General features: G+C 54.1%; 6 protein-coding genes across 6 annotated transcripts; 2 read left to right on the top strand and 4 right to left on the bottom strand.

Moving 5' to 3' along the window:
* Positions 1–559: 559 nt before the first annotated feature.
* Positions 560–1,667, bottom strand: MYCGRDRAFT_106071 (uncharacterized protein; the record flags this gene model as incomplete). Its single annotated transcript, XM_003848251.1, has 1 exon — positions 560–1,667. The coding sequence occupies one exon, from the start codon at positions 1,256–1,258 to the stop codon at positions 884–886; it is 375 nt and encodes a 124-aa protein (XP_003848299.1).
* A 617-nt stretch (positions 1,668–2,284) lies between these two features.
* Positions 2,285–5,394, top strand: MYCGRDRAFT_76687 (uncharacterized protein; the record flags this gene model as incomplete). The annotated part of the gene is made up of 3 exons (XM_003848656.1): positions 2,285–2,638; positions 2,682–2,884; positions 3,017–5,394. The coding sequence occupies 3 exons, from the start codon at positions 2,285–2,287 to the stop codon at positions 4,848–4,850; spliced, it is 2,391 nt and encodes a 796-aa protein (XP_003848704.1).
* Positions 5,395–5,946: 552 nt separating this feature from the next.
* On the bottom strand, positions 5,947–7,618 carry MYCGRDRAFT_106070 (threonine--tRNA ligase; the record flags this gene model as incomplete). Its single annotated transcript, XM_003848250.1, has 2 exons — positions 5,947–6,643; positions 6,693–7,618. Coding segments are annotated over 2 exons (1,527 nt in total), but the record flags the coding sequence as incomplete, so codon positions are not given.
* A 187-nt stretch (positions 7,619–7,805) lies between these two features.
* Positions 7,806–8,232, top strand: MYCGRDRAFT_49920 (uncharacterized protein; the record flags this gene model as incomplete). The annotated part of the gene is made up of 4 exons (XM_003848657.1): positions 7,806–7,846; positions 7,905–7,942; positions 7,999–8,073; positions 8,132–8,232. The coding sequence occupies 4 exons, from the start codon at positions 7,806–7,808 to the stop codon at positions 8,230–8,232; spliced, it is 255 nt and encodes an 84-aa protein (XP_003848705.1).
* Positions 8,233–9,063: 831 nt separating this feature from the next.
* Positions 9,064–10,975, bottom strand: CYP-29 (putative P450 monooxygenase; the record flags this gene model as incomplete). Its single annotated transcript, XM_003848249.1, has 5 exons — positions 9,064–9,252; positions 9,307–9,926; positions 9,986–10,331; positions 10,385–10,701; positions 10,757–10,975. 5 exons carry the CDS (start codon positions 10,848–10,850, stop codon positions 9,064–9,066), a joined length of 1,566 nt encoding a protein of 521 aa, XP_003848297.1.
* Positions 10,976–11,932: 957 nt separating this feature from the next.
* MgXYL7 (beta-xylosidase) lies at positions 11,933–13,147 on the bottom strand (the record flags this gene model as incomplete). The annotated part of the gene is made up of 2 exons (XM_003848248.1): positions 11,933–12,420; positions 12,481–13,147. The coding sequence occupies 2 exons, from the start codon at positions 13,145–13,147 to the stop codon at positions 11,933–11,935; spliced, it is 1,155 nt and encodes a 384-aa protein (XP_003848296.1).
* Positions 13,148–13,334: the final 187 nt, after the last annotated feature.

Raw genomic sequence — 13,334 nt, 5'->3', positions numbered from 1 at the left:
AATGAAGAGAGGAAAAGCCGCCGCGAACACCGATCTCAGTGCTGTGTTTCCTGTCACGGCCGATGCGGCGTACCGCTGGAAGGTGTCGATGAGATAATTCAAAGCGGCCTGGAAGATCGTGAAGCATCCAATCCCCTGCAGTGCAATCCCGATACAAGGCACAATCCAGTGCACATCAGCTCCACCAGTCCAGGCGGACATGAAAAGCCCACCCGCAAACAACACGGATCCCACCATCATCGGAGGGAGACGTGCTTCGGATACTGCTCGATAGTTGTTGGCTTTCCACTTTGCGATGTAGAACTTTTGATTGAGGTAGTTGCCGCATGCGCCGATGATGATGCCAATCAGCTGGACCAGGAATGGCAAGGACCCGACAAGAGAATTCCAACCGCGGACCTCCTTGAAAGCGAAGGGAAAGACTGCCAGGGAGGCGTACAGGATCCCGTAGCAAAAGGAAGCATACCTGTAGATCGTTAGCCGTGAAGCCCTTCAGTTTTGCACTCCCCAACTTACAGTGCAACCAAAAAGCAGATCGGCGTTGCAAGGAGCTGGAATGGCCGGACGAGCTAGTTGTAGCCCAGCTCCGAAAGTGTGACGGTCCACTCCTCGTGTAGTGCATGCAACGCCCAATTTTCCGACTCATATCTCATGGCACGAGCCTTCCTTACGAGCAGAACCGGAGCATAGCTCTCGTCGACCAAGAGAACATCCAATACCACCATGAACATGATCCCGATACCCGTCAGGTATTGAGTCCACCGCCATCCGGTACCTGTCACAATGATGGCGCCACCGATGATAGGACCCCAGTGTCGGTCCTCCCACAACCGCCGTTGCGTAGACGATTAACGCCACACCACGCACATCGGCAGTCCAGATGTCACCCAGCACTCCTCAAGTATTCGTCACAGGAGCGCTGTCGAATATGCCCTGCCAGAAGCGACATATCATCAGAGTTTGGATATCCTTGGCAGCTCCGGCTCCAAATGCGAACATTGCGGCGATGAAAGGAAGGCGTCAGAACGGCAATCTTCCGACCATAAACCTCACTCAATGGCGCCCACACAAGCGGTCCAATTCCAAAGCCAATCAGGAACAGAGATATCCCCAGAAGGGAGACCTGGGTGCCAACATTGAACTCTCGCGCAACCTCGTAGACTGCAGGAGAATACACAGCAGATGCAAAGGTGCCGAACATTGCAGTAAAGCCGTACAGCCTGGTGCATATGCACTTCTTCTTGCAGCTCCAGTTCATCGGTCTGTATGGATCGTCCGGGCCATCGAAATCGACGAGGACGTCGGGTGATGTCTTCTCGTGAATCAACGGATGCGCAAACGGCCCTCTCGGAGCTCGAGATCGTATAGTCGATAGCACCGTCGAAGCAGTAGTCTAAGCGCGCTGAAGTGTCCTAGATTGTGTTCGGGACAATGAGGGACTCGCTCTTGGGCCTTCCATGTGGCGACTTTCCGAAAAGACACTGGAGGAGCCATCGGAATCATCATGGAGGGAGGCGTCTCTTTCCTTGGCTTCATCCTCTGTGGAAGATGGTTCCTCCTCTGGTTCTGTGTATGCGGTGCTGTCGATCGGGATGGGTGCCATTTTCGTTGGCATTGACCGTGGTAGGAAGAAGTTACGTCGATCGACGTCTGTTGCAATTCCTCTTGCAAAGTCGCATTGTCGAGGGCACGGAATTGCAGTAAATATAGTCAGTTCAACATCATCTCTCTGATAATGCCGCACATCCGCCATCCGTCGTCCGCTCCTACAACGGAGCCTCTGAACCAATGACGTCGTGGTAGTCGGCATTTTGTGCCGAGTGGCATCGGTGTTATTATGCTACACGCCATCCTACTCTCCCGCCAAAGTCGGTGTCGTGAATCGCATGGTAGGCATCGTTACCTTTCCCAATACTGAACACCATCAGTCTCGGCCAAGGGGCGTGTTCTTGCAACCTTCAGACCCCCGGACTCGGCATGTCGGCGTTGTGAAGACGCGTGTACCGTGTTGCGAGGCCTCGATTGTACATTGTCGCAGCTGGACGCTTGCAGTAAGACGAGCGCGATCTGCTTCAGACCTCATTGTTCAAGGTGATTCGCGATATTCCTGAGGAGTGAACAACCTTGACCCTGGAAGAATTGATCGCCGCGGAGCTGTCTCCGCCTGCCGCCTCCCGTCCCGCTTACATCATCTCAAAAAGTTCACGATCACAAGCTCGACTTGAGACAACTCCAGCACACGAACTCACTTACATCAACTCTTCCCTTCCTCCCTTCACACACAATGGACGACTTCAACACCCTCGAAGGTGACATCAAGTCCGCACTCCTCTCCACCATCCGCGGCGCATCTGCTCTCGCCAGCGAAGACCTCTCTTTCCACCGATCCCTCGATGCGACCACGGGCCCTGCCCTCGACCGACAGAATGCTCGCCTACTAGCTCTCGCAGATCGTTTAGTCGGCGTCGCCACGACAAATACTGAGATTTCGCGACCACCGCGATTGAAGGACCTCGATTCAGTGGACACTAATTGGAGAGCGATCGTGGATGTGGTCGATGGCCTGCTGGAGCGAGCAGACACAGCATTGGACGAATTCACCGGCGCCGTGAAGAGATTGAGTCCTGCTGCTGATCAGGTAGGACATTTTGAACGAGATATCAACATGACACTCACACAAGACACAGCCTGCAAAGCCCTCCAGGTCCAAAACATTCGGCACTTCAACAACCAACCACCACATCGAGAAACCGCAGCTCCTCTTTGACCATCCTCCCACGAACACCGAGCAGAGCCCATTCAAACCCCTTCTTCAAAGCAAACCTCACGCGTCCTTTCCACTCGAGACTGAACCAATTGCTTCCGACGATGATACCAGACTAGCGTACGCCTCACATCTTTCTTCTTCTTCCTGCTTGGGGCCTCTGTCCCACAAGCACATCCCAACACGTCTCTTTCCCCGTTTGAAGCGTGAAAGACAACAATACCCAAATATAGACCCTAACAAGCCCAACAGATACCCGCATCCATACCAACTTGAGATTGAACAATACCGATACCCATCCTCCGTCTACACACACAGCGAACCGATCCCATACCACCCCTTCGAAACCACGACCGCAACCTTTGTCGATACGGAGGAGTCATTGGCAGAAATGCTAGAAGAGTTGAAACAGGCCAAGGAGATTGCCATCGATTTGGAGCACCATGACAATCGATCGTACATTGGAATCGTCAGCCTCATGCAGATCAGCACGAGGGACAAGGACTGGATTGTGGATACCTTGAAACCATGGCGACGAAAGCTGCAATGCCTGAATGAGGTTTTTGCAAATCCCACCATCGTCAAGGTCTTGCATGGAGCTTTCATGGATGCCATCTGGCTGCAGCGAGATCTCGGCCTTTATCTGGTAGGACTTTTCGACACACACTACGCCTGCAGAGCACTCGGATATGCCGGTGGAAGTCTTGCCTTCCTGCTAAAGAAGTTCGCCGACGTGGATGCACAAAAGCAGCACCAGATGGCGGATTGGCGAGTGCGCCCATTACCAAAGGAGCTGTTCGATTATGCCAGAAGCGACACCCATTATCTCCTCTACATCTTCGACTGTATGCGGAATGAGTTGATTGAGCGGTCCGATTTCTCCAAACCTGACCACGAGGGCGACAAATTGTGGGACGTCCTGCAGAAGAGCACCGAGGTCGCGCTGCAGCGATATGAACACCCCCAGTACGATGCAGAGCTTGGTCAGGGAGCTATGGGTTGGTACAAATTACTTTCAAGAACTCCGGCACTGTTTTCTCCGGAGCAGTTTGCCGTCTTCAAGGCGGTCCACCACTGGCGTGACAGGGTGGCCAGAGAGCAGGATGACAGCATTCACTTCGTCATGCCGAATCATCAGATTTTCAGCCTCGCCAAGGCCATGCCTCCGACGCGTCTCGCTCTGATGGGTATTGCGCAGCCTACCACGCAGACAGTCCGTCTGCGAGCAGATGAGCTTCTGAGCGTAATCGTCAGAGCGCAAGAAGCTGGAAAGAATGGCCCGGACATGATGGAGACCCTCGGCAGAGTTGAGCCTCAATTGCCAACAAGGACGATTGCAGCGCAGAAGGCTCTCGCGGCTCAAAGTTTGGCAACGCAGCAGAGCAGTGTGACCAAGATCACACCACCGACATCGACAGTGCCCATTCGCACGCCATCATCCTCTTTTTGGGGAGGCGCTTTCGAGAGCTCCGCTTGGGATCGCGGGTCGTTGACGACGCCTGGAAATGGCATATCTCTTTCTGTACCACTACCTCCACTGACCGCAGAGATCTTCGCCGATCAGTCAGAATTCCTTGCATCAGCAGCCGCGGAGGAGATTGTCACTGAACCAGATGACACCCAAATGGAACCAGAGGAGGAGGCCAGCGAGTCCACCTTTGTCCTCAAAGACCTTGCCCGAAAACGGAAGCGCGCGGATGCAAACGAGCCACAAGACAACATGGCCGCGCAATCAGATGAGGTGCCCATATCTCTCGACTTCAACGAGGAGGCCGAGCGAGCGCAGGAAAAGGCTGCACGAAAAGCTGCGAAAAAAGCTGCAAAACGCGCTGCTAAGCTATCTGGGACTTCAGAAGGTGATGGCGACATGGGTGAGACCCAAGACGCAGGCGAGGAAGATGAGGAGGCTTTCGACTACGCTTCCGCTCCGAGTTTGCTCAACCCACCGCGGGACAACCTGACCAAGAAGGAGAGAAAGAAAAAGGAGAAGCAGGTCAATCCGTATGCCAAGTCACTGGATGCGGCAAAGGGCCTGCCCAGGACGCAGAAGGAGAGAGCGGGGAAGAGCATGACTTTCCGGAAGTGAGGCTGTCTCAGAGGAACGGACAGCAATGTGCATATTTAGACCATCAGTTTAGCGAAGGCGTTGGGGTTGGAATGAAGTCGAGGCTTTCGACGGCAGGTACGCCTTGTGGGACACTCGAGATTTGCTCGAGCGATTGCATCTGTACGATACTCATCAAACGCGCACTGGCATGGTCGGGCCAACGTCGGGCAGACTGAGGCTTTCTACGCTTGCGGCGCCCACAGCGCTTTTCGCAACATCTCATACATCTCATGTCGCCGACTTAACAACGGTCGTCTCATCACATCATGTCTCCCGCTTTTTGCCACCATCTCCGCATCACACCAGTCTCACAACGCCGAGAGCGAACTGTCCAGTTTCCTCTCATCCCGCAAACGGCCCAACAACTCCACTGCCTTATCCAGCGGAATCAACTCGCCCATCTTCTGCGTAGCAGGATCATCTCTGTTCCGAATGTTCACGGACCTCGACTCCTTCTCCTGCGCGCCGACCACGAAGATGAAGTTGTACTGCTGCAATTGGCCCGTGCGAATCTTCTTTTGCATCGTGTTGCCAGTGATATCGACGTCAACGTGCATCTTCTGGGCGCGGAAGAGAGCCTGAATCTCAAGCACGTAGTCGTTGACGGAGGCCATAACGGGCACGATGAGGACCTGGCGAGGGGAAATCCAGAACGGCCACTTCCCGGCGAAGTGCTCGGTGAGAATGGCGATGAAGCGCTCGAAGGATCCGTAGATCGCACGGTGAATCATGACGGGCCGAGCACATCCAGGAGTGAGTTCGCGACGATATGTGGCCTCGGGCTTGAGGGCGGCAGCGTCAGTAGCGCCCGGTGCTGGGGCGCCTTCAGCTGGGCGAATGGGAAGAGATTCTGCGGCTTTTGTCTCTGACTTCGCGGGTTTGGGTGCTTCGGCAGGCTTGTCCTCAGCAGGCTTGCTGTCAACAGCCTTGGCAGACGTCTGCTCATCCGTGCGGAATTCGAGGTTGAATTGTTGCGGGAGCTGGAAGTCGAGTTGGATGGTAGCACACTGGAACTCGCGACGGAGAGCATCGCTGATGGTGACATCGATCTTGGGCCCGTAGAAAGCGCCATCACCTGGGTTGAGCTCCCACTTGGTGCCGGTCTGTTGCTGAAACTCGTCAAGAGCCTTGGTCAGCTGAGCTTCGGCGCGCTCCCACGTGGCAACGTCTCCCAAATGGTTGTCGGGCATGGTAGATAGCTTCATCTTGAAGGTGAAGCCAAACAAACCGTACACAGCGGTCATGAAGTCGAAAAGGCCCTTGATCTCCTGCTCGACTTGGCTCTCCATACAGAAGATGTGGGTGTCGTCTTGCTGGAAACGCCGCACTCGAGTCAGACCGGTCAAAGCACCTGATGCCTCGTTGCGGTGGAGAATACCAAAGTCAGCAATGCGCATCGGCAGCTCTCGGTAACTCCTCTCGCGGTGACCAAAAAGCAGACAGTGACCTGGGCAATTCATCGGCTTCAGCGCCCACTGATCCTTCTCAACTTCAAAGGTGAACATGTCTTCGTGGTAATGCTGCCAGTGCCCGGATTGCTTCCACAATGCAGAGTTGTACATGTTGGGTGAAGCAACCTCTTGGTAGCCACGCTTCCAATACTCCTCCTTGATGAATGACAGAAGAGCGTTGTAGATGATCATGCCGTGCGGGAGGAAGAATGCCGATCCGGGTGACATTTGGTGGAAGAAGAAAAGCTCCTGCTCTTGACCGATTTTGCGATGGTCACGCTTCGCGGCCTCTTCAAGCATGTGCTTATGCTCTTCAAGGGCCTATAATACGAATTAGCGATGAACAGACAGTCACACCAGGACTACCCACCTTCTTGTCTGGAAACGAGACACCGTAGATACGCTGCAGACTGTCGTTCTTTGCGTCTCCCAAAAAGTAACTGGCCGAGTTCTTCATGATATCGAATGCCTTGATGCGACCAGTGTTTGGCACGTGGGGTCCTCGACACAGATCGATGAGTGGACCGCACCGATACACGGTGGTGCGAGTGCCGTCCGCGATTTTGTCGTTGATGATGTGCGTCTTGTACTTGTTGTAAGAGAACATTTCCAGCAAATCCTCCTTGCTCAGCTCGAGTCGTTCAAATGGCTGCTTCTCCTTGATGGCCTTTTCGGCAATCTGCTTCAGCGGCTTGTAGTCGGCAGCCGTGACGGCGCCATTTTCAGGCAGAGCCATCTCGTAGTAGAAACCATCGTCGACAGGTGGTCCAATGCAGAGTGAGCAGCCATAGCGACGCTCACAGGCTTCTCCCAAGATATGTGCACTGCTATGCCAGAAGACCTTCTTGCCCTCTGGGTGGTCAAAGTCTAGCAGCTCCAACGAACAGCTCTTCTCCAACGGGCGGTCCAAATCCCACAGCTCGCCGTCCACCCGCGCAATCACAGTACGCTCAAACAGACTCTTTGAAATGTCCCGTGCAATCTGTGAAGGTGTGGTTTCCCAGCTCTTACCGTCCTTGCTACTGCCATTGCCCAAGGTGACTTGAATATCCTCGCGTGGCTGCTTCGCTTTCCAAGCATCCTGCTCGGCCTTGAGACGATCGAAAATGGCGTTCCTCGTGGCAAAGTAGTCGGGTGGAGGGGTGAGTTCGAGTGGTCGCGCATCGCCCGCGTCTTTGTCTTTCTTCTCCTTCGGAGCCATGTTGTGCTGGTATCGGACGTGCCAGGCGATACGGTGAATGGGTGTGATGCTGATGCGAGAAAATGATCGCGCGAAGACGAATGCTCGGGGCAGAAGCATACAGCAGAGACGTTGTTTGTTGGGTTTGACTCACGATTGGGTTGCTCGAAGGAAGCTGTGGAACATTTTGGTAGCAAGCGCAGGGTCCGACACCCCCCAGCAATATCCAAAGTCAATTTGGAGATGTCCATCAACCTCACCCAGCTTCATCTTGGACATCCAACTTCGCCACCAGCATCAAGAATGTCGGCCTCGCTAGCATCAGAATGCAATGAAGTTAAAGAGTTTGTTGTTCCGGTGCACCCGATGACAATCCAGCATTCGCTGACAGATTCCTGCCAGGCGATACGACTCGTGCTTCCTGAAATGGTACTCCGAGAGTATGATCCTCTCCTTGGGATGAGATGTCCATGCCAGTTCTGACATGATTCATCAGAATACGTGCGAGGTGTAGCGACAACAGATGAATGCGAGCCTCTGTTCAAGCAATATCAAGTCTGTCTGAAGGCAAGTTCGGAGATGGTCCCTGAGGCTCGATTTTTCTCTGGCTAATGTATGCCCACAGAAAGCCTTGAAGGATCGAGGTATCGATACGATGCTGGAGGAGGCCAGAGAAGACAATAAAGACAACGACACTGAGTACATGAAACCGAGTCCGAAGAGTGGCTAGCGGTAAGACCGACCGCCATCCCTTCCCAATCGAGTCTGCACCTGCTGATCATGGCTTGTATAGCTAGCGCCTCGTCCGGAATGCATATTAACGGCGTTGGGAGAATCCGGTCAATACCCTGCTCAATCATAAGTTTCAGTTCTTTCGAGACGTCCTAGTGGCAACCATGCCTCTCCTATTGCCAGGGCGAATCTCACTTGTAGCAGTGCTTCAAAATGGGAAGCCAGATCCTAGGTTATTGGCCACGGAAGAAGACACAGATGTCGTTCCGAGCAAAGCTGCTCGGCGACATTCCACGAAGACGGCGACGCAGGTGTGGCCTGTTACAATCCTTCCCTACGGAATGAGACGGTCTGCCTGCTTGTCGAACGTCACGTCCGACAATCGCATTGTGCTTTGCGTGGAGCAAATGCCCCTATCTAAACTCAAGACGCGAGTCACCATCTGGCCTTCGAATCAGACATGATATGCACTACCCTTCGAGCAAGCTGGCGAAAGCCCAGTGACAGACCGGCGGCGCCGAGCTAGTGCTCCGGGACATTCACTTTGGACTCTTCCCCAGGACGGTCCGGGATGTGCATTTGACCGCTCTTCTCATGAAATGTCGAACCCAACGTTCCTTCTACTCAACATCGCTTCCATTCCTTCTCACGCGTCCAGCACACTTCGACTCAATTCCGATCGCTGTTGCTCAATACTCTTTGGTCTGAAGTTTGAAAGGCACGGCGCTTCTCTTCCATATATAGCCGTGGAAGCTTTCTCCTCAAGCGCTGGAGAAATTCCCGCCTCCTCTACACTCGTTCTGTGCCCCAAGTCCCGCGAAGTTCTCATTTACTCCGCCTCGTGCAACCTCAGAGTCACGGGTATGGCCGGACAGTTCGTCAACGACAGATTACTCAGCGCTGGAGCGTCGAGCTCGCCAGGCGCAGCTTCGATCTTGTCGTATTTCTGCAGCAATCGCACGATCACGTAGCTGGCCTCCGTCAGAGCAAACTGCTGGCCAATACAGATGCGCGGGCCCTGTAAGATCTGTCAGTAAGTGGCTGACGGAGAGTGAATGTCGGCGACACTGACAGCATTGAAAGGAATGAACGTCCAATTCGGCCTCAGTCCCTGAAATCGTTCCGGCCGGAAGACGCCCGCGTCCTCACCCCAGATGTCCTTCCTGCGATGCAAGACGTGAACAGAATAATCGATACCGGTCTCCGCAGGGATGAAGATAGGACTCTTCCCATCTGGCCCGCCACCACGGGGAAGGGTGGTGTCTTTGTTGGATCTCCGCCCATTCCCGGGTACGACGGGCCAGACTCTGAGCGTCTCGTTGATACAGTACTGGAGGTATTGGCAGCTCTTCAGGGTAGCAAAAGTGATATCTGTCGGCTCATCAAATGTACCAAAGGTTTCCGTGATGACGCCGCGGAGCTTTTCGAACACGGCAGGGTTGCGGAGCATCTCGTAGAAGAACCAGGACAGAAGCGAGGCGGTGGTGTCACGGCCGGCAAGGAGAATGTTGAGGAGCTGTGCGCGAATTTCGTCAGGATCCCGGGTCTGCTGGGCAAGGGCCTCGGAGAATATGTATTTGTCCGATTTCTCTTTCTCTGGGGCGGCGAGTGCGGCTTCAACGTATGTCTTGACAAATTCATTGACGACTTTAGCATTCTGATCAAGTTCTGAAGAGCGGTAGAGCCAGTAGTCTAGAGTGAAAAGTGGAAGGATCAGCGACGGAGAAACGAGACGTGCTATTGCAACTCACTGTCTGCGAAGCGGAACTGCCTGGCCATGTGGTACTGCGAGCGGTCGAAGTTTTGACTGAATATCGTCTCGTCACGCGCGTTCGGCTTGCCATCGGTCTTGCTTGCGGCAACTTGAGAAAGAACGCTCTCTCCGAAGAGGAACTCGGTCGAGGCATCAATGGTCAACCGGAAGAAGAGCGTTTGGATATTGACGAGATCAGTCCAGCCGGCTTCTTTTGCCGGCATCACCTGGAGCAGGTTCTTGACATGAATTTCTTCCATATCGAGATCGCTGACTTGGTCACGAACGAAGTTCGGTCGCAACATGGCCCGACTGTGTTCCCATTTCTTGCCGTCTTGGATGAACTGTAGATTCGTCGTCAGTCATTTTTCTGATTGGAGCGCATCAAGAAACTCACAATACCGTCGCCAAGCACCTTTCCCATGATGGCCCGCCTCACTGGGCCCAGATCAAAGTCCTGGAATTGCGTGGCGAGGATAGCCTTGATGTTTTCTGGGTCGCTCGTAAAGAAGACACTCTGGCCCATGAGGTCAGTCCTGAATGTCTCGCAGACACGTCCGGTCTGCTTGGACATCATTTCGTGTCTATCGAGCATGAAATCTGGGAATCGTTGCGCTTTGTCTGCCGCCATCATGTTCTTGAGATGCTTCAGACCGAGCACACCGCCGCCCGGGACGACTACAGGGTCTTGACATCCGAGTTGGCGAGCTTTCGCTGTGGAACTGTCAGAGGAGCGAGAAGTGCGAAGCTGGTGAGTTGAGTTGCGTACAGGCATGTTGCCACTTGAGGGCGATGGAGGCCACGATCTTGTAGAAGCCAAGTACCGCGAGTCCGAGCAGCGCCAACAGAGCGACGTTATGCATGGTGGTATACTTGGTGCTGTCTGTCGTTCAGCTGGTACACAAGTCGGGAAGATGGAGAAGCGGCTTGATGATACGCAGACGGCAATGATGGGTGTTTGTAGGCGAGAGGTCCTTTGCGAAGAAGAGGTTGCGATAGAGGGGCGTTGCGAAGGAAGACACACCTAGGCAGCTGTATTCCCGCTCTATACTCTGCGACGCTCACCGCAGGATCCTGAATGGATGCGAAGGATTGTAAAGGATGGTTTGTGGTCTATTCATTGCACGCGATACGACTGGCTCGTTCCACACAGCGTTCCCTTGTTTGGAGGATCGGCGCCCCTCACATCCTCGGCCGCTCAGAAAACTTGGCACGGGCATATGAGGTTGGAGTTGAGCTCGGAGTCGGACGAACACCTCACTCTGGAAATACGTGCAATACTGTTCCATCGATCCGGGCGGCAACGGGTCAATTCAGACAATCCTGGATGAAACATCTCATATTGCAGCCCGCGGCAGTAGTCGATCAGCAAGGATCAGAGGCGGAGTCGGGGTACTGAGACCTTCCGAGCTGACAGGAACAGCTCACCCTCAACATATGCATCATGAGACTATGCTCACCAAGCATACACCGACATGTTTCCACTGTTCCATCTTGAAGAGGTCTTGCGGCTCACTGTGTGCTGACAGGCGACCGGTCAAGCTGAGCGTGTCATGTCGAGGATCTTTCGCAGAAGTCATCAAGGGTACTGGTGGAGAAATGCTGATGAAGATGAAGATATGAAGATTGCCCTAAAGAAGGATGCAGTGATGCATTGGAAGAAGGACGCTTTTGATCCGCTTTTGTTGGCAATGTATGCAGCCGAAGTTACACCAACTCCCAGCCGGGAAGGTAAGGCCAACATGCTTCGTCTTGTTTTAGAAGGCTCTGTCGGTTTGACCCGGTCCCCTCCTGCCCGCCTTCGATCAAATTGCATCTAATAACGGATCGCCGAAAAGTCGGCAGTCAAGCTTGCGTCGAAGATAGCGACAAGACACAACAGTGTTAGCTCCCGAACGCCACGCCTCAGCCCTCTTATCGACAGAGCAGTCCGAGTCGAATCACTTCACTCCTGTTCAACATCCACCAACTTCACTCTCTCCCCCTCGAACTCCAGACCCGTCGTGAACATCGCGCTCACAGGCCCCAACTTCGCGTCCCACATCGTCGCATGGAAAGCCATCCTCCAATCCCCATCCCCGTCCTGAGCGATTCCAACCGATCCGGGCGCCATCAGTCCCCACGCCCCCGTCTTGAGCAGAGTCTCCTTCGCACGCACATACGGACCCGTGACGCTCTTCGAGGTGGCGTACTTGACGCTGTATGCGGGGGACTGCATGCACCCAGAGGAGAAGAAGAGGAAATAGGTTGCATCACTTCCATTTCGGCCACTGGTATTCTCGACGCGGATGATCTTCGGAGCTTCGACTAATGGACCGTCGGAGGCGATGCGGTCGAGGATTCGGATAGGACCGCCATCAGGCGTCATTCCGTCGGAGAGCATCCTCTGGAGCATGATGGGCGTCGGACGAAGGGGCGGGATGGCATTGCCGCCTGCGAGTGATGTCAGTAGTTGTCGCGAGGTTGTGCGAGAAAGTATTAGAGAAGACTTACACTCTCCTCCAGAGCCGATACTGTTACCATTGACCTTCCACATAGACCAGATCGTGCCATCAGCGTCTTTGATGACTTCGGCGTCGATGGTGCCGCCTTGCTCTGGAGCACATGCAAAAGAGGTGTTTGCTGGGACGTACGGGCCCGCCGGGTCGTTCGACTTGGACAACGCGGCTCCAACGCAGTGAGGATGTGGTTGTTGAGGAAATGGGTTTGTCGATGCTGGAGCGTTGTAGTACATGACATACCTGCCATCGTTTCGGCGGACAACGGCCGGTGCCCAGGTATTCGGAAGATTGTCGTGGTCTGAGCTGCCGTTCAGCTGGATGAGACCCGACCAAGCGCCAAGGGTGGGAAGAGGTTGTTGCGAGGGAGGAGCGATGGTCCAGTTCATGAAGTTGGTCGAGGTTGCCATTTGCACCTTGGTCTGTCCAAAGGTCTCGGAAGCAGTGGCGCCTCTGACAGGATCAATGCTAGCAGCATCGTTGGTCGCGAAGGCATACCATGTGCCATTGAGGTAGTGCAGCGAAGGGTCCGGGAAGTTGGAGAGGATCCCGGAGCGGATTGGCGAGCGCTGGCTCGTAGAGAGTGGACCACCACGCCCATAACGCGCATCAGCGGTAGCCGCAAGGGCCAAGGTAACTATACTGATGATAGTGATAAGCATGGCCACCGGTAGATATGTATGGGTAGAAATCTGCAAGATCGAAAGGAGAGCTGGCTGGAAGTGGATGTGTCTGTGTAAGTCGAATGAAGTGTGGTGCAATGGTTTTGGAAGATGGGGTTGGAAGTATACGTGCACGCTGACGGTCGCCTGAGCATATGCTTGTGTATATCATGCAGGATTCACCAAC

The sequence above is a fragment of the Zymoseptoria tritici genome, chromosome 11 (genome assembly GCF_000219625.1).
Source record: "Zymoseptoria tritici IPO323 chromosome 11, whole genome shotgun sequence".
NCBI lineage: Eukaryota > Fungi > Ascomycota > Dothideomycetes > Mycosphaerellales > Mycosphaerellaceae > Zymoseptoria > Zymoseptoria tritici.
The sequence above is the reverse complement of the archived record's forward strand: the minus strand, read 5'-3'. Positions and strand labels throughout refer to the sequence as shown.